Below are 19,259 nucleotides of genomic sequence, written 5' to 3'. Positions count from 1 at the left end.
CATCAGTACTAAATTACTCATTCCTATAATCCCAATCTTTTCTTCAGCAGTTACTATTACTATTATTATCATGATAACTGTTAATTTGCTTCCAACTTCAGCACTGTTCAGCAACCAGAGGATAAACCTTGCATCACTCAACCACCCACTTATGTAAATTAGCAGAATGAAGCAAATTCCTTATTTTCAGGAATAAAATAAAACCTGTAGATGCTGCAGGCCTTTACGACAATCGAGTGATTTAATCACCCTTATGCAACTAAGTTACACAAGCGTTCCCAAGAAAACCAAAACTTGTGAGTGAAATTAAATCTGTAGACCTTACAGTATTAGGCGAGTGCAACATGCATTCAGGGAAATGCACACAATTTTGAACACACTTTAGGTAACCGAAACAACAACAACAACAGAGAAAAGACAATATTCACATTTATTAGTGATTGAAAACCCTTATAGGGTTTTTTTTTTGGCATAAAAAGGAAATGAAATGAATTTGTAATTAGATAGATTATATAAAGAAGAGAGTTTAGAGCAGGGGTGTCAAACACGATTTCATTGAGGGCTACATCAGTGTTTGACCTCAGGGGGGGGGGCAAGGGGTGGGTGTGTCCAGCTGGAAGTCACTCGTGTCAGGGGTATCTGTATTGGCCACGGGCTAAGGCAGGACTTCCCTCAGACCCTCCCTCACTCTCATTATAATCTCCTCCCTCCCTCCCTTCCTTTTTTTCTTTTTCCTTCCCTCTTCATTCTCCATTTTTCTTCCTCCTGCAGCCCTCTGCCAGCAGCAATGGAGCTCAGAGGAGGTGCGTGTTGTCCTTTCATGTTCCCAGGGCAGCCCTGGGGGCCAGATCTAAGCACCCCATACTTTAGAGAATGAGATTATTTATAGCTGCTGTGAAGAATCAAAAACCTCTTCTTTACGCCTTTATATCTTGCTTTTTTCTATTATTTCTTTATTTCTTTTTCACTCTTTCTGTTCAATTTTTTTTGCAGTTATTGTTATTATTATTGTTCTTAGAATCTTTCATATAAATTAAGTATTTAATAAAGGTAACTGAAATTAATACAGCAGATTGCTCAGCACTTAATTATGAATGAATTCCCTGCTAACTTTTAACCAACTGAGCCGACTACGAATTTAGCTGGAGAAGAAAGGATTGAACGTAGTTTTCAGTCATGGTATTTTATTTCCTTTTTCTTTTTATATTCCTTGAGAAATATGTGGGCATCATAGCACTGCTAAAAAAAACCTTGTAAATGAAATATGTTCTTCAGTTCAGAAATATATTTCAAGAAATTACTATGCTTTCCAACTAAAACATTTAAAATCTGTGTCCCAAAGTAGTTGCATTACATTTGGCAAGGCTGTTAACTTTCAAGATTACTTTGGCTTTGTTAAGAAGAAAAATGTTCAGAAATCCCTGAACACTGAAGAATAAATCTGAAACAACTTGACACAGGCCAATTATAGAGAAACAGATATGGGCTGAATATTCCTTCGAAGGCAGTGGGAGGAACACATATTATCCTGCCTTCAAGTACTGTCTGAGCTGATAGATTAGTTAGTGGGCCTTCATAGCATTTTCACATAAGACACCCCCCCTCCAACTTGGCATCGTTTAGATGCAGAAGTCAACTCCAAGAATTTCCCACTCAGCATGCTCACTGAAAAAAATTGAGAGGGTGCCCATGTTAAAAGGGCTGAGGTAGGCAAACCATTCCTTAGTTGTTTAAACTATCTAATAAACTATCTCTGTTTAAACTATTAGACAGCATCACCACCAGATGGATTCGTAACTGGCTGACCAACTGCACTCAACCTGTAGTCCTCAATGGAACTGCATCTACATGGAGGGAAGTATGCAGTGGAATACCCCAAGACTCTGTTTTAGGCTCAGTACTCTTCAACATCTTCATCAATTATTTGGACCAGGGGATAGATGGGGAACTCATCAAATTTGCAGATGACACCAAGCTGGCAGGAATAGCCAACACTCCAGAAAATAGGCTCAAGATACAGAAAGATCTTGACAGACTTGAACATTGGGCGCTATCTAACAAAATGAAATTCAACAGTGAAAAAAGTAAGGTCCTACATTTAGGCAAGAAAAACATAGTTGTAGGCTGCATAAACAGAGGGATAGAATCAAGATCATGTGAACTGTTAATACCAGGGGTGAAATCTACTTACCTTCCCTACTGGTTCGGAACTGCATGTCATGTGCAATTTTGGACCCACTGCGTATGCGCAAAGCTTTCTGCGTATGCGCAAAGGTTTCTGCGCATGTGCAGAAGGTAAAAAACAGATTACTTCCTGGTTAAAATCAGGAAGTAACGATGTCCGGGCGGGTGGGTGGAGCCTCACGCTGCCGCCATACCGATTCTCCGAACCACCACCTGCTGCCGCTACCGGTTGAGCCAAACCGGTCTGAACTGGTAGCATTTCACTCCTGGTTGATACCACTTTATAATGCCTTGGTAAGGCCACACTTGGAATACTGCATCCCGTTTTGGTCGCCATGATGTAAAAAAGATATGGAGACTCTAGAAAGAGTGCAGAGAAGAGCAACTAAGATGATTAGGGGACTAGAGGCTAAAACATATGATGAATGGCTGCTGGAACTGGGCATGGCTAGTTTAATGAAAAGAAGAACTAGGGGAGACATGATAGCAGTGTTCCAATATCTCAGGGGCTGCCACAAAGAAGAGGGAGTCAAGCTATTCTCCAAAGCACCTGAGGGCAGGACAAGAAGCAACTGGTGGAAACTAATCAAAGAGAGAAGCAACTTAGAACTAAGGAGAAATTTCCTGACAGTTAGAACAATTAATCAGTGGAACAACTTGCCTCCAGAAGTTGTGAATGCTCCAACACTGGAAGTTTTTAAGAAGATGTTGGATAAACATTTGTCTGAAATGGTGTTGGTGTAGAGTTTCCTGCCTAAGCAGGGAGTTGGACTAGAAGACCTCCAAGGTCCCTTCCAACTTTGTTATTCTATTCTATTCTATTCTATTCTATTCTATTCTATTCTATTCTATTCTATTCTATTCTATTCTATCTTCTCCCTAAACATGAGACCTAGGAAAGAGAGGCCATTTAAAAGATCAGATTATGTTGGTGACAGCCAATAGTATTTTATCCTTCAAAGGTTTTAGCTGCTGGTGTGGAGAAGGACAAACCATAGTATGTTTCAGAGAGTCATTGCATGGCTCTTTGGCTGAATGGCTGAGTGATTCAGCATAGAAACTCCAGGGGCACAGTGAGAAAATAGTTGAGGCCTGCATAGGGTCTATAGAATGTCATTTGTCCATCTGTGCTCAGTAGCAAAGTATTAATAATTTAGATTTGTTTTTCACTGAATGACCTGGTTAACAGTACACGTGATTGGTAGTAAGTTACTCACCTTGCATTCCAGAAGGTCCAAAGTCCTGCCTTGTGAGAAAAATTGCATGGTCATGATATTCTGCATGTCCAGTATCAGGTTTTTGTTGTAGGTAGGCCCAACGACACACATTCTCTAAACTTTGAGAAGGATTGCCAATCTCAATTAAACTCATGGACTAGAAAAAAAAGAAAATAAAGAAAATAAAGAAAAGAAGATAGATTTTAACTTTTTCAGTAATACACAGAAGATTCAGATGTAAATTTGTTTCACCATAGAGTTACTATCCTGTTATGGAAATGCTGCATCCAGTTTGAGATACCTGGTGGGTACAAGTAATTTGTTATTCTCTGATTGAGGAATTCCACAGGAAATAGAATTGCAGATGATATTAAACCAAAGAAAATTTATTTTTCAACTCAGTTCAGGGGTGGGTTCTACTTACCTTTATTACCAGTTTGCAATGGGAGCGCGCAGATCATCAAATATGACATCAGGCAGGGTGGTCGGAGCCTCCCGCCACTTTTACTACCGGTTCTCCAGAACTGGAGAGAACCGGTAGCAAACCATCACTGACTCAGTTGTATATTGATGTAGGAATTCCAGTTCTATAGCATCACCAGAATTATATATACATTAAGTAGCATTTTTTTTAAAAAAAATCTGAGTTCTGAAAGAACATAAACATGAGGGCATTTTTGCTTTTTAAAAAATAATCATATATGAGACAAAGAGCAGCTTCTTAGACAGAGTTCATGTTCTAACATGCCTAACATAGTGAACAATTAAACTACATACATACCACATCAATTGTTTATTTTATTTTTTACATTTTTAAAAATTGGGAGTGGGAAGGACTGCTATTTTGGTGTATCTTTTTGAAGGAACAGGTTATAAATAAGACTTGTATTATGACTTTTGGTACAATTGATGTAGGAAGCATGCCCCAATTGTCTATGAGTAGCTATTCTAAACCAATTAGGTAAAAGAACATCATCCGTGTTTTTCAGCTCACATATCAAAGTAGAAGAATAATTATGCTATAATATTTTCCTCCCTTCTTAACCATAGAAGTATCCACCCTAATTTATGTAGTCATATGGAAATAAACACTATAAAATTATATCAAATACCTACTTTGCCTTAATATATTAGTAGTCGAGACAACTGCTACAAGGACTATAGTACTAGGAGTAATGGCAGTTTCACAAAAGGAGTTTCCTGCTTGAAAGATGACATTGGTATGGATAGATTATTAATCTAAAAGGCAAACTGATCAAACACTCTTGCAATTAATTGAAACAGCTCTATATTCTTCTGCAATCTACGATTAAAAATAAGTTATATGCTCAGATGTTGCTAGAATACTACTGTGATTTGTGAAAGAGATATTGTGAAAAATGGAACATAATTCTAAGGATCTAAGATAGTTTGACACTATCTAAGTAGTGTCAAACATGTGGCCCACGGGCCAAATGCATCACGTGCTGGCCACGCCCACCCCGATATTAGCAAAGGGGGAAAAAGTTGCGCTACATCACGTGACAACATGTTGTTGCGAGTTTTGACACCCCCGATCTAAGGAAAGATCATACATTTTTTGGAAATAATAATTGTTGGGTTCCATTTTACAGAAAAGAGGAACAGAATATAATAGAAATGTAAGTTCTTCCTAGGAATTTTGAATTGTGGAGCTGAAAATTCTAGGACCCTGACTTTTTGTTAGGATGTTGAAACCATAGGAAGGAAACCAGGTTATTCTTTGTCTATGTAAGAGGAGCCATTTTTTTGAAGCAATAGCAGCATCACTGGAAATACCACTTGGTATGGTTCTTCAGACCAAAGAGTGGAACTTTGATGGGATTAGGCTATGGACTGGAGCCCCTGCAGTTTTGCTGAGTGACTTGCTTTTCAGGTCTACTTCCGCCAATTGCATGGGCTCAATCTTCATTTCCTTTTGTCGATTTCATCCCATTTGTATTGAGATAAGTAATATTTCTTTCTATTTGCCACAAAAGGCTGAAAGGAGCTTTGTTATAGGCAGGAATATAGTTCCTAACAAGATAATGTAACGCAGGGAAGCAGACTTGGTCATGTCATGTTTACAAGTTTAAAAGAAAAATGCTTCCTTGGTGCTAAGTGTGACATTCAATCTATTTTAATTCTCCAAATGCACTGCTTAGTTGATGTAATCAAGTTCAGCTTCCTTTTTTTGTTGTTCCAGAAATTTTTCTGTGACTCAGAAGTGACAGACACAAAACTGACCCAATTGCAATAGAATGCCTTCTCTGCAGTGTGAGAATGGAATTCTCTGTCAAGAAAGATTTATTTGTGACATTCTAAAAATATCACATTTATGATATTCCATATTGGCTTGGAAGAAATTAAAATGAACAAATAAAAAAGAAGGAAAACCAAATAAACAATAACTGAGCAAATACTCCTCTTTATTGCTTATTAAAGTCATTTTATTGTCAAATGATATTTTGGTTTTTTTTAAAAAAAAAATGTGGACTGACTCTGATTATTTTAAGCTATTTTTGTTTCCTGTAGCTATCTATCATGTTATTTTGGATTTTTATGGTATATTTAAAAATGGCTTTATAAGTTACATGCTGACTTATTCACTTTCAATTGTATATCTACTTATTTAAAGTAAAGCGATACATTTCACTTTTGTAGATAACTGTAGAGAAGAGGAAATAAAATTGAGAACTGATCTAAAGTTGGTAGACAGTAATAATTTAATACTTGCGAATTCTTGTGATACTGAAAGCTGTATCACATGCCCTTGAAACATATCACATTATGTAATTGATTACAAACACCCTTACACAATAAAGCTAAGTGCTGTTTTCTACTGTTACACAACATAAGCAATTCCGTTTCAAGTTGTCTGAATGTGGAAGAAAAACTTCCCTACATGATCTCGGATCAGGTGCAGAAGGTAGCTCCTCCTCTTCATAACTGACTGGCTGCAGCTGCATGCTTTCCCCACCTGAAGCCTCAGGCTGTCCTGCTGCAGCTGCACTCCAGCCGAATCACTCTCAGCTGGCTGCACGTCTAGTTTCTCTCCCATTAACCTCCCCACCACCACTTAGACTCGCAGCCTCTTGATATTGTGTGAAATATCTAGCAAAAAGTATACTGTTGCACAGAGGTGCAGAGTTGGATAAGGAAATTTGATAAAAAAGGTAATCAATTAAATAATCCATAGTAGACATCCTAACTGGTATGTATATCTCAGTCATTTCCTTACTGTAATGGACACAATAGTGCTAATGTCTGTATTTCAGAGACAAAGGTTTGTGGGTGGGAGGCTGGGGAGTTACGCTCATGTACTAGTTTTATAGTTTGAGATATATTCCAGAAATAAGCATAAACAACAATCTTTGACTAATTTTCAGGTACATACTCCTCATGGCATCATGCAATCTGCCATGAGGAGTATGTATCTGAAAATTAGCCTTTGCTGCAAATCATTTAAGTTCTCAGCTAACAGAAAGGTACTATATGTATACAAAAGTGTACATATACCCATTAGCCCCATCATCAAAATTCTTAAATTCACCAAAAGCATTCCTTGTATGTACCCATATAAGCATTACACAACACCTAAGGAGACATCATGTACTGTTATCTTGCATCCTGCTTAGTGCTGATTTGTTTAGTCATTTGTCCATTTATTCTCACATGTGTTTTACTTCCATGTTGTGGAATTAACGTGGCATTAAACAACCAACCTCTGCATTGGAGCAGAGTTCTGTCTGGCTTCCCACATGTATACACTTTACCTGAGGACAATGACATGTTTTGGGAATTCCTGTTTTCACTAAGCACATTCATCAGTTTGACAGGATTGTTAGGATTGCTACAAGCGGAAGTTTTTCTGTAATCAACGCTTAATCTCTTTTATTCTTGTTTTTTAAAATTACTGTTAATTAAATTACTGTTAATTACTATTAGTGCCATAACAATAATTCCGATGTTTTTTAGCCATTTCTAAAGCCAGACTGAATTTCTGCCATCTCCTTGAACAACATTTGTACAGCTCTAATCTGCATTGGATGATCCTAAGTATTATTTTGCTAGCACATGACGTTAATGATACACTGTACAGTTGTATGTTCACTCTGTTGGGTCATCTTTCTTTGGTATTGATATTCCAATATATTGGGCACTGCATTGTCCTCTAGATTTGATGGCATAAACAGATGAAAACATTTACAGACTTTTCTGTTACTTGCTATATTTCTGTAGATACAGTATTCCATTAACTCCTGTTGCCTTCTCAGCTGATAATTATCATAGCGCTGATCTATTTTCAGTACTAGAAGTTATCACATCAAATACCTGTACAATTAGCACAGGGGCCCCACAAGGCTGTGTGCTCTCTCCACTTCTCTTCTCTCTCTATACCAATGACTGCAGATCAAATGATCCATCTGTTAAACTATTGAAGTTTGCAGGTGACACAACTGTGATCGGTCTCATTTGAGACAATGATGAATCCGCATACAGATGGGAAGTTGAACAACTAGCTTCGTGGTGCGACCAGAACAATCTGGAACTGAACACACTCAAAACCCTAGAAATGGACTTTAGAAGAAGTCCCTCCCATGCTCCCATACTACCACCTCTTACAATACTAGACAATACAGTATCAACAGTAGAGACCTTCAAATTTCTAGATTCTACCATATCTCACAACCTAAAATAGACACCCAACATCAAAAACATCATCAAAAAAACACAACAAAGAATGTTCTTTCTGCGCCAACTCAGAAAGCTCAAACTGCCCAAGGAGCTGCTGATACAGTTCTACAGAGGAATTATTGAGTCTGTCATCTGCACCTCTATAACTGTCTGGTTTGGTTCTGCAACCCAACAAGACAGATACAGACTTCAGAGGATAATTAGAACTGCAGAAAAAACAGTTGCTACCAACCTGCCTTCCATTGAAGATCTGTATACTGCACGAGTCAAAAAGAGGGCTGTGAAAATATTTACAGATCCCTCACATCCTGGACATAAACTGTTTCAACTCCTACCCTCAAAATGATGCTATAGAGCACTGCACACCAGAACAACTAGATACAAGAACAGTTTTTCCCCTAACGCCATCACTCTGCTAAACAAATAATTCCCTCAACACTGTCAAACTAGTTACTAAGTCTGCATTACTATTAATCTTCTCATTGTTCCTATCACCCATCTCCTCCCACTTATGTGTCAACCCCAATGCGCAACCATATGCCGGGGTTGCCATTCTGGTGGGTGCAGAGTTCTGGCAACATTGCGGCTCCCATGGCATCCTGGCTCCTCACCTTACCTCCTGGCCACCAAGCAATGTGAAGATCCCTCTCCCAGCTTGCGCCCTCACTGCTCATCAGCTGCAGGCGCTGCTTGATGATGTGTTCGTTGCCATGGCAGCCTCCTCTGGACATTTAAGGCACTCGGACTGGCAGCAAGCATTTCTGAATGGACTGGACAGCGAGTGCAGCTGGGACCTGCTGACTGAGCAGCTGTTGAGGGCAGCTGAGAGGCTGATAGACTGAGAGTCACGGAAAATGTCTATTTCTTGGAATTCCAGAATATCCTTTTCATCTTTGTTCGATCTCCTTTGAATCAGTTACCATCAATCCATTGGCATCCTTTAGCATACCAAAAGTTTGAAATCTCCTTCTGAATTGGAGATCTTCCAAATTGGAGATCTTTTGGAAGACTTCTCTTGTTTTTCCATATTTGTTTCCATCGTTGATGTCTACAGAAGTTGTTCTAATGCTGTCTTTTCTAGCAACTGTTTGTTAATTCTTTATTAAAATCCTTCCCGACTTCATCATCTTTCTTGGCTTTGTCTTCATTATTCTTCTTGGCAATTTCTGTTATTTTTTCAGACATAACGTTGGCTTTCTTCTTTTCTTCTTCGTATGTAACAATCTTTTTTCACATTACTATTTTCCAATTTTATAAAATAATTTATGACTTTCTTTTCATAATTTTTTCTTGGCTATTTAACATTTGTAGCATATGTTTCAATTTTGCCTTTGACATATCATTTTATTGCCATATCAAACTCCAAAATACTTGCTCTAGCATTTCTTCTCTATAATTTCTTTATAATTTCTTCTCTATAATTTCAAATAATTTCATAACTTTTGTTTTAATTTTCATTCACTCTTTTGGAAGCTTTTTGCTCAGACTTCCTTATCCACTTATATTTCAAACAAAATCACCCTTCAAGTTCTGCTCCAGTTTTAATCTTAACCATTCCTTGTTATCCTTGACTGCATTCTTCGTAAGTAGAATTTTCCTTCTATTCACATCACACGGTATCTTTTTCTCATCCTAATTTCCCCCCACCCCAGCAACCCTCTGCCTTATATGCAGTTTCTTTATTCACAGACTTATTTCACTTTATCATTCTACATGACATCCTTTTTCATTCTTCAACTAGTATTACACACATTTCTGTGGTACTATGTAAACTGTTGTTCTTCACTCTGTTTAAAGCAACTTCTATATAACTTCTATATAACTATACAACTTCTATATAAAAGCCATGGTGGCACAGTGGTTAGAGTGTAGTACTGCAGGCTACTTCTGCTGATCACTGGCTGCCAGCAATTTGGCAAATTGAATCTCACCAGGCTCAAGGTTGACTCAACCTTCCATCCTTTCGAGGTGGGTAAAATGAGGACCCATTTTACTTATATTGGGGGCAATATGCTGACTCTGTAAACCACTTAGAGAGGACTGTAAACCACTATGAAGCAGTATATAAGTCTATTGCTATCCTCTTTGTCTATGTAAAATTATTCCAATACTTATTTATACAAAACATTTTTTCTGCAATCATTCTCCCCCCCCATATCCATTTGTTTCAAGGGCCACGTGTATCTTTATCAAAATGCTGATCTTTACATTCTTGTTCCCCTTGTATACAATTGGAATTGTGCATCATTGATATCACATCATTCATGTTTCGATCATTTATATTTCATTGCCAGAAGCACATATGAAAAGAGATGCTTAAGCCACATATTCAATTCTCCAGTTCCTACTTTCCTTCACTTTTGGATTTCGAATGTGCCAGTCACCTTCTCACTACTGATTCATCTCCTTCCCATCCATCCATTCCATCTAACAGAGTCCCCCTCCCTGACTGCATTCATGTAGAGTGTTGCACAATTTCCCCCAAACTCATCTCTAATTCCATTATCACCATTCACTAGAGTGTAATATGTAAACAGGGGTAGGATTCCGCTGGTTTGGACCGGTTCAGGCTAACCGAATGTTAATTTTAATCTGGTTCGCTGAACCGGTTGTTCCAAGAACTGGCTGATCTTTTCCACCCCACCCTGCCCCTCTCGGGAGTCTCCATGGGGCCCGTTTTGGATGCTAGGTAAGTGCAGGGCACAGGCGGAGGCTCTGGCAGGGCAAAACATAAGCTTACGGAAAGTCCGGAAATAGGTCAGTTTCTGGCCTCCAGAGGGCCTCTGGTGCCCGGAGGAGGCCTTTTTCGTCCTCCTGGAGGCTCCAGGAAAGGCTCTGGAGCCTGGGAAAGGTGAAAAATGGGCCTACTGAAGAACCAGAAGTCCAGAAACAGGCCTATTTCTGGTCTCCGGAGGGCCTCCTGTGCCCTGAGGAGGCTGTTTTTGCCCTCCTGGAGGCTCAAGGAAAAGGTGAAAGGGAGGGTGAAAAAAACCCCTGCTGTGGTGCAGAAGGCCGAGTAGGCCATGCCCATCCAGCAACTGGGCAGCAAACTGGTTGCTGAAATTTTTCAATCCCACCTTTGTATATAAACCTATGGAATATACCAATTTTACTTTGTGAAGTTGAGATCTAGTTTAGTGCAGTTTTTTAAGGCATTTGGCTAGAAACTAAAAAACTGACCCCAAGAATCAGACATGATTGTACAGAAGGAAAACAAAACATTTTGGAATACATGCAGTGCACTGACTATTGACCTCTGCTTCCTCCCCCAAAAAAACAGAGGATGATGGGATAAGATCTACATTTTCAAGTAGATTTTGGAATAATCTTCCAGAAAATAAAATAACCAAATATACTCAGTCCAAGTATTAGCCAGCACACTTAATCATTGTTTGTAGTAGGCCCAACTAGTGGAATTTGTCAAGATATAATTTGTCTCATTGATTTAAATGGCTCTACCTTTGTTTGTGTATGTGTGCGTGTGTGTGTGTGTGTGCACACTCACATATCTCTGTGCATGCATATATACCCACCCATACTAAAACACATATATCTAGATAATATTTCTCACTCCCTCTAGATAGACTTAGTAAAAGAATGCAGAAAGCAGACTTCTTACGGGGATGCCTGAAAAACTGTACATTTCAGGGTTACATGCTGAAAAAATGAAAACGAAGAAAATCAGGCAAATGAAAGGATTCTAACCGTCACTACTGCGTCTTCAAACATAATGTCATATTCCCCAAAAAACAAATATTTATTACTTCAAACCTTACTACACATGAAATGTTATAACTGAATTCCTAATAGCAGCATAAAAAAACCTTCCAGATTTTTTTTTAAAAAATGTGAACTCTAATCTTCTACCTATGAAAACCATATTAGTAGGACAACAATCTTATCATAGCAAAAATCACAATATTATTTATATGTCTGATAAAAACAGATACTAGATTTCACCCGAAAGGTGAAGATGTCAAAACAATTATAGTACAAATGACTTATATCCTTTTGTGGCATCTGCTTCAAAGTAAACCCACAAGTAAAAAAAAAAATCATTGATTTGCTTCAACATTTCAGATCCAACCATTGAAATGGGTCAAATGGATCTGATCAGCCATCCTGGCCTAATATAAATTTGACAAATTGGCATTGGCACATGTTGAAAAATCCCCTTTTAATGCCTAAATCAATGTGGCATGGCCACTTCAAATCAAAATTTTAAAGAGAACTGGAAGAGAAGGTCAAACAATTCTGTTTGGAAGTGAAGCATCTTCAATGGTCTAAGGCAGAAAATATGACTTTTGTAACAGAGTTGTTAATGCTTGGAACACACTACCTGACTCTATGGTCTCTTCTCAAAATCCCAAAAACTTCAACCAAAACCTGTCTACTATTGACCTCACCCCATTCCTAAGAGGACTATAAAGGACGTGCATAAGAGCACAAAAGTGCCTACCGTTCCTGTAATGTATCTTTAAGAGTTTTGGAGGGAAATTTAGGCGGGAACTTGCACGTTCCTGATTGGTTAATGCACCGGAGAAAACTGTATATAAAGAGGGGTTTTGCCGGACGTTCTTTGCTGGGTTCACTATAAACTAAAGAGCTGTTGTCACTCATCTGGTCTCCTGCCTCGTTATTGCCCGAATCTAACACTGGCGATGAAGGTGGGATGTAGGCAGTGAGATCGGGAAAAAAGGCGCGAACCCAGCCAGTTTCAAGGACGGAGAGTAGCGATGTCCAGCTACACGCCGCCACTGCCATTCGACCCAGCAAAGGAGAAATGGGGGTCATACATGGCTCGTTTCGAGTGTTTCCTCGAAGCAAACGAACTACAAGGAGTTTCGGACAACAGGAAGCGGGCATACTTCCTGAGCCATTGCGGTCCAGAGGTCTTCGACACCGCAGAGTCGCTATCAGAGCCAACGCCGGTACAGTCGGTACCGTGGCAGACGCTGCAAACGGCACTTCGAGCGCATTACGCCCCAGTACCCTCAAAGTTCGTGCAACGGTTCGAGTTGAGGCAGAGGGTACAGCGAGAGGGCGAGTCGATAAGCGTGTACATGGCAGCGCTAAGAAAAGCCGCAAATCACTGTGAGTACCGAGATTTGGAGGACTCCTTACTCGAACAACTCATTTGCGGGGTAAGAGACATTCGATTACAACGCCGGCTGCTGTCCAAGAGCAACCTAACCCTGGCCCTAGCGCTGGACGAGGCTAGGGCTCATGAGATGTCGACCAAGGCGGCAGAAACTTTGCAAAAGCCGACGGCGCCAGGAGCCGGAGCAAAAGCAACTCCGGTCCACAACGAGGAAGTCCAGGCCGAGTCGGAAGGTGAGGAAGAGGAAGAGGCTTTCCACACCCAGAAGCCGGGGAAAGAGGACCGGAGTGAATGTATGAGCTGCGGGGGCCAACACCAACGACAACAATGCAAATTCAAGGACGCAACGTGTCGGCGGTGCGAAAAGAAGGGTCACATAGCGCAGGCCTGTCGAGCCCCCCAACCTTCCCGCCAAAAATTCAAACCGACCAATCAGAGCGCGGGAACCGCAAAGCGGCCCGGGATTGGTCCATTCAAAAAGGGCGCGAAGTTAAACCAGACTTCAGCAAGAGTAGCCCTAGCATCGACGCAGCTTGAAAAAAAGATTTTTACAAAGGTACACGTTGAAGGGGTACCTTGCAAGATGGAGGTGGACACCGGCTCATCTATCACAATGATGTCATGGGACACCCTCAAGAGGGACTTGCCAGCCATCGCGAAGCGCAGGTTACAGTCCCAGCATATACGAGTTCAAGACTACCAAGGAAACCGAATTCCTGTGCGAGGGGGAACGTCAGTCCAAGTCAAGTATGGACAGTTCAAGAAAACCCTGCCAATCACCATAGTCGACGGAACCTTACCAAGTTTGCTTGGACTTGACTGGTTCCGGGCTTTGGGCATGGGAGTGACCGGGGTGTTCCGTAGCGAAATCGACCTCAAGAGTGAACTGCTGAAGGAGTTCGAGGACGTTTTTGAAGATGGCTTGGGCAAGTACGAGGGGACCCCTATTTCCTTCAATTTAGACCCCCAGGTTGCCCCCATCAGGTTGAAGGCTAGGAGGGTTCCATTCGCCCTAAAGCCCAAGATTGACCGGGAACTGGACAAACTAGTAAACCAGGGAATACTAGTGCCCGTTGATCACGCAAAATGGGAAACACCTATAGTCACCCCAGTCAAACCGGACGGGTCAGTCCGGATTTGTGCTGACTACAAGGCAACGTTAAACAAAGCATTGCAGAAGAGTGCATACCCCGTCCCAGTAGTGCAACACTTACTGCACTCGTTGGGACAAGGGCAAGTTTTCGCCAAACTAGACTTGGCTCAAGCCTATCAGCAATTACCAGTAGATAGCAGCACAGCCGAAGCGCAAACCATTGTCACACACCGCGCATTCAAATGCACCCGGCTCCAATTCGGGGTGAGTGTAGCCCCAGGGCTGTTCCAGAATCTAATGGAGCGACTATTGCAGGGTCTACCCGGGGTGGTACCGTATTTTGACGATGTTTTGGTATCAGCCGAAAATCTAGTGGAACTAAGGGTACGACTGAGGAAAGTTTTGGGCATTTTCCGGTCTGCCGGGCTTAAAGTTAAGCTAAACAAATGCCAAATCGGGGTCGGATCCGTAGAATTCCTGGGCTACAGAATAGATAGGGAAGGGATTCACCCCACGGAGAGCAAGGTGAGGGCCATCAGGAAGGCCCCAGCCCCTAAAAATAAAACGGAGTTGCAGGCGTTTTTGGGTCTGGTCAACTTCTATGCGGTGTTTCTCAAGAACAAGGCGACAATAGCCGAACCGCTGCATAAGCTACTGGCTAAGAATGCCGCGTGGTCATGGGGGAAAGTGGAAAATAGGGCATTTGAAGGGGTAAAGAACCTATTGTCTAGTGATAGCCTCCTCATCCAATACAACGGCACGTTGCCATTAGTCCTGGTCTGCGATGCATCCCCCTACGGGGTGGGGGCTGTGCTCAGCCATAGGTTACCGAATGGAACAGAAGCCCCTATAGCATATTACTCCCGAACAATGTCTTCGGCTGAAAGGAACTACAGCCAGCTGGATAGGGAGGCTTTGGCTATAGTCTCAGGGGTGAAAAAATTTCATGAATATGTATTCGGCCGAGACTTTGAAATTGTAACGGACCACAGACCCCTGTTGGGCCTGTTAGCGGGCGACCGCCCCACGCCCGTGGCACTGTCACCCAGACTAACTCGATGGACTATTTTCCTGGCGGCATACTCGTACAAGCTGATCTACCGCCCGGGAAAGGAGATGGGGCATGCGGACGCTTTGAGCAGATGCCCATTACCAGAGACTATTGAAGATCCAGCCCCAGGGATACCCATCCTACTGATTGACTCTTGGGACGCTGGCCCTGTCACTTCCAAGGAAGTGGCAAGGGTGTCTTACAAGGACATTACCATAAGAACTGTGATTGGATGGGTGTTGAGGGATGGCCGCTACGCGGAGCGTTTCAGGACTTTGAAGAAACGGAAGAATTATCTGTTCAAGGGGGGTGTCTGTTATGGGGGGATAGGATGGTTATTCTGGAAAAATTACGGAAAAAGGTACTAGAACTGTTGCATGTGGGCCACCCGGGTATAGTTCGGATGAAGAGTCTAGCAAGGAGCTATGTGTGGTGGCCCAGGATGGACAATGAAATTAGTGACGAGATAGGGAGATGTCAACCCTGTCAAGAGTCGAGGCCACTACCCCCCACGGCCCCTATCAGGGAATGGGAGAAACCACAGGGGCCATGGTCTAGGATTCACATAGATTTTGCTGGGCCATTTCATGGGCAAACCTTTTTAATCGTAGTCGATGCCTTTTCGAAATGGTTAGAGATTATCCTAATGAAATCCACAACAGCAGAAGCCGTTATCTCAGTCCTGAGACACCTATTCGTCACCCATGGGTTGCCCGACACCCTGGTATCCGATAACGGCCCGCAATTCACGGCAACACAGTTTGAGGGGTACCTAGCGGAGGAGGGCATCAGACATGTCCTCTCGGCGCCTTTCCACCCGGCGACGAACGGACTTGCAGAACGTTTCGTTCGGAGCGCCAAAGAGGCGCTCACTAGAATAAGGCCGGGCGACTGGCAATTAAAGATAGACACTTTCCTTGCAGTCCAACACAGAACCCCCTGTGTAGCAACTGGCCATAGCCCGGCGGAACTATTAATGGGACGGAAACTCAGGTGCCAACTAGACCGACTAAACCCCACATACACCCCAGACGGGTACAAGGGAACACAAGGAAAAACGAGGGAAATGACAGTCGGGGACCAGGTGTGGGCACACCACTAAAGCGAAGGCCCAACCTGGTTAAAAGGAACGATTATAGGGGTAACCGGTCCGAAATCATATATTGTGGATATGGAGGATGGCCGGGTATGGAGACGCCACATAGATCAAATACGCAAAAGACTAGCAAGTAACAGAGACAAAAATCAGCCAGGCCCTGACTATCCAATGTTTGAATTCACAGCTGACTCAAACCCGGGGCAAACGAGGGACTTATCTGAGTTCGACGAAGTCCAGCGACGCCAACCGGGCCCTCAGGAGGACTGCAGGGACAACTCTGCAAATAATCCAGGGCTGGATAGCCCAGAGGAGGAGCTTGGAGGAACTCACAGTCCCTCCGGACAGCTCGACTCACTCCCCAAGAATGAAGTGCGCAGGTCTGAGCGAGTTAGGAAACGCCCAGCCTACCTGCGTGACTACGTAGAGAAATAATATGTTAATGTTATGTAAATATGGTTACAATGCGTTCTGGGAGGGGAGGAGTGTAATGTATCTTTAAGAGTTTTGGAGGGAAATTTAGGCGGGAACTTGCACGTTCCTGATTGGTTAATGCACCGGAGAAAACTGTATATAAAGAGGGGTTTTGCCGGACGTTCTTTGCTGGGTTCACTATAAACTAAAGAGCTGTTGTCACTCATCTGGTCTCCTGCCTCGTTATTGCCCGAATCTAACAGTTCCTGTCCTATTGTTTCCTTTCATTATATCAAATTAATATAGTTATTGCATACTTTTGCTTATATATATGCTTATATGATGTGTTGTTTTATGTTGATGCTTGTGTATACTGTTGTGACAAATTAAAATAAAAAAGGTAAAGGTAAAGGTAAAGGCTCCCCTCGCACATACGTGCTAGTCATTGCCAACTCTAGAGGGTGGTGCTCATCTCTGTTTCAAAGCCAAAGAGCCAGGGCTGTCCGAAGATGTCTCCGTGGTCATGTGGCCCGCATGACTCAACACCAAAGGTGCACGGCACGCTGTTACCTTCCCACCAAATAGGTGGTCCCTATTTTTTCTGCTTGCATTTTTACGTGCTTTCGAAACTGCTAGGTTGGCAGAAGCTGGGACAAGTAGGGGGAGCTCACCCCATTACACGAACCGCTGAGCTGCCGACCTTTTGATCTACAAGCTAAGCGTCCTAGCCCCTAAGCCACCGCGTCCCACAATGGTCTACACAATGGTCTACACAGTCCTATAATTTAGATATAAGGATTTAGCAGTAAAAATATACTTTAAAATGTATTTTATTATAGTTTACACTTTATGGTATGAATTTCATATTGTTGTGGATGTTTTGGATTTGAAAATATGGTCCTATTGAGAATCACATCTGTTTTGATATAACAGACTTTAAAAAAAAGTAAACTACACAAACTACACAATTATGATTCATAGCTTTGTATGAAGTAACAATAGAACATTAATAGGTCTAGAATTACATTTATGTTTTCCCTAACAAATAACTTTCAGCTATTGTAAAGCTGGAACACATAATTTTTTCAAGATTTTTTTCTAAAATTAAAAGTTACAGTTGTTTTTTAGTGGTGTCGTTTGCCAAGAGCAACACTTCCACAATTAACGAGAGGGAAACTAGGATAAAAAGTACATTTGATTGAGTTTACATTTACAGTTCATTCAAACTAAATAATAAAACTTCAGTCATGCATGTAACAATTTCCTCCTTTTATATTAAAATTATAATTTTATAACAGTTTATTCTCATTTGATGTAAAGGAAGGATCCTGTGAATGAATGATCCCTGAATTTATTATCACTTTCAAGCAGAGCTTGTCTGTCTGGGAGATCATGTAAGATGGCTTGAAAGTGATAATAAATTCAGGCTTGAGAAATAATGCGGAGTGAAAGAGACATTAGAATCTAGTGCATCAAATCTGACTAGCTATTGATGGAACTGTTAGCACTCTATGCTGTTGTTATCAATTAGTGCAGGGTAAGAATTTCAGATAAAAGTAAAACATGCCTCTGAGTGACTAACACATTTCTGATATACCTAGAGAAACTGTAACATAAACAAATCTGGAGAGATCCACACATTTTAACAGGATCATATTCCTCTTTGTGTTCCAAGAGTTTCCTAAAATTAATTTTAAAACGTTTATTATGCTATGAAACTAATCATTATGATCAGGCTAAAAGGAACGAGGGAATGAAACAAAACAACATAGATACTATTCAGGAAAAACTAATCACTTTTAAAAGGTATCAACATACATTTAAAATTTTATTTGCTTATTTAGGCTGTGCCACCTGCTCTGATTGGCCTCCAATTCTCAGAGTTCGTAAAATAATATTAAAAGTAGATAAAGTGGAATTTTGACTGAAGACAGGCAAAGTGACACAGACATAATACAGATGGGTGTCTCCCGCTATAGTAAACACATTTCAAATGGAATTCTTGGCTGTTGCTTAGTAAGTCCTGGAGATAATAGAAAAGGAAAAGGAAGAGAAAAAAAAATAAACCCAGAGGAGCAATGGTGAACCAATCAATTTGGCACAAGTAGATTTGTCCAATCTATTATGCCTTTCTAAGAGAACAGTTGCCCATGAATTTGGCACTGTTGCTTGATTTATAAGTTGCTTGGCGAAACAGCTGCAGCATCTGAAAGAAAGAGCCTGCCAAGGATGCTCTGATGACCTCCAGCTTAGATTACAGTACTTCAGGTTGGCCTGCCTTTAAAATCTAGCAGAAAACTTCCATCAGATCTTGATTGCTGTGGTCAGACAGTTGACAAAAATAACTAAAGGGCCACATTATCCCCATTCTTTAAGAAAGTGTATTTGATCTGTAACATAGATTTTGG

The 19,259-nt window shown here is 41.3% G+C and overlaps 1 protein-coding gene across 2 annotated transcripts in view; it reads right to left on the bottom strand.

The window, feature by feature from the left end:
• Positions 1-19,259, bottom strand: part of ADAMTS2 (ADAM metallopeptidase with thrombospondin type 1 motif 2) — a 347,966-nt gene that overhangs the window by 79,823 nt on the left and 248,884 nt on the right. For both annotated transcript variants that reach the window (XM_058173814.1, XM_058173815.1), the window contains exon 6: positions 3,402-3,558. In XM_058173814.1, the coding sequence (XP_058029797.1) occupies positions 3,402-3,558 (157 nt within the window). The remainder of the gene's footprint in view (positions 1-3,401; positions 3,559-19,259) is intronic.

The sequence above is a fragment of the Ahaetulla prasina genome, chromosome 2, assembly GCF_028640845.1.
Source record: "Ahaetulla prasina isolate Xishuangbanna chromosome 2, ASM2864084v1, whole genome shotgun sequence".
In the NCBI taxonomy this organism is placed as follows: Eukaryota; Metazoa; Chordata; class Lepidosauria; order Squamata; family Colubridae; genus Ahaetulla; species Ahaetulla prasina.
Note: the sequence above shows the minus strand (reverse complement) of the source record. Positions and strands in the feature narration are given on the sequence as shown.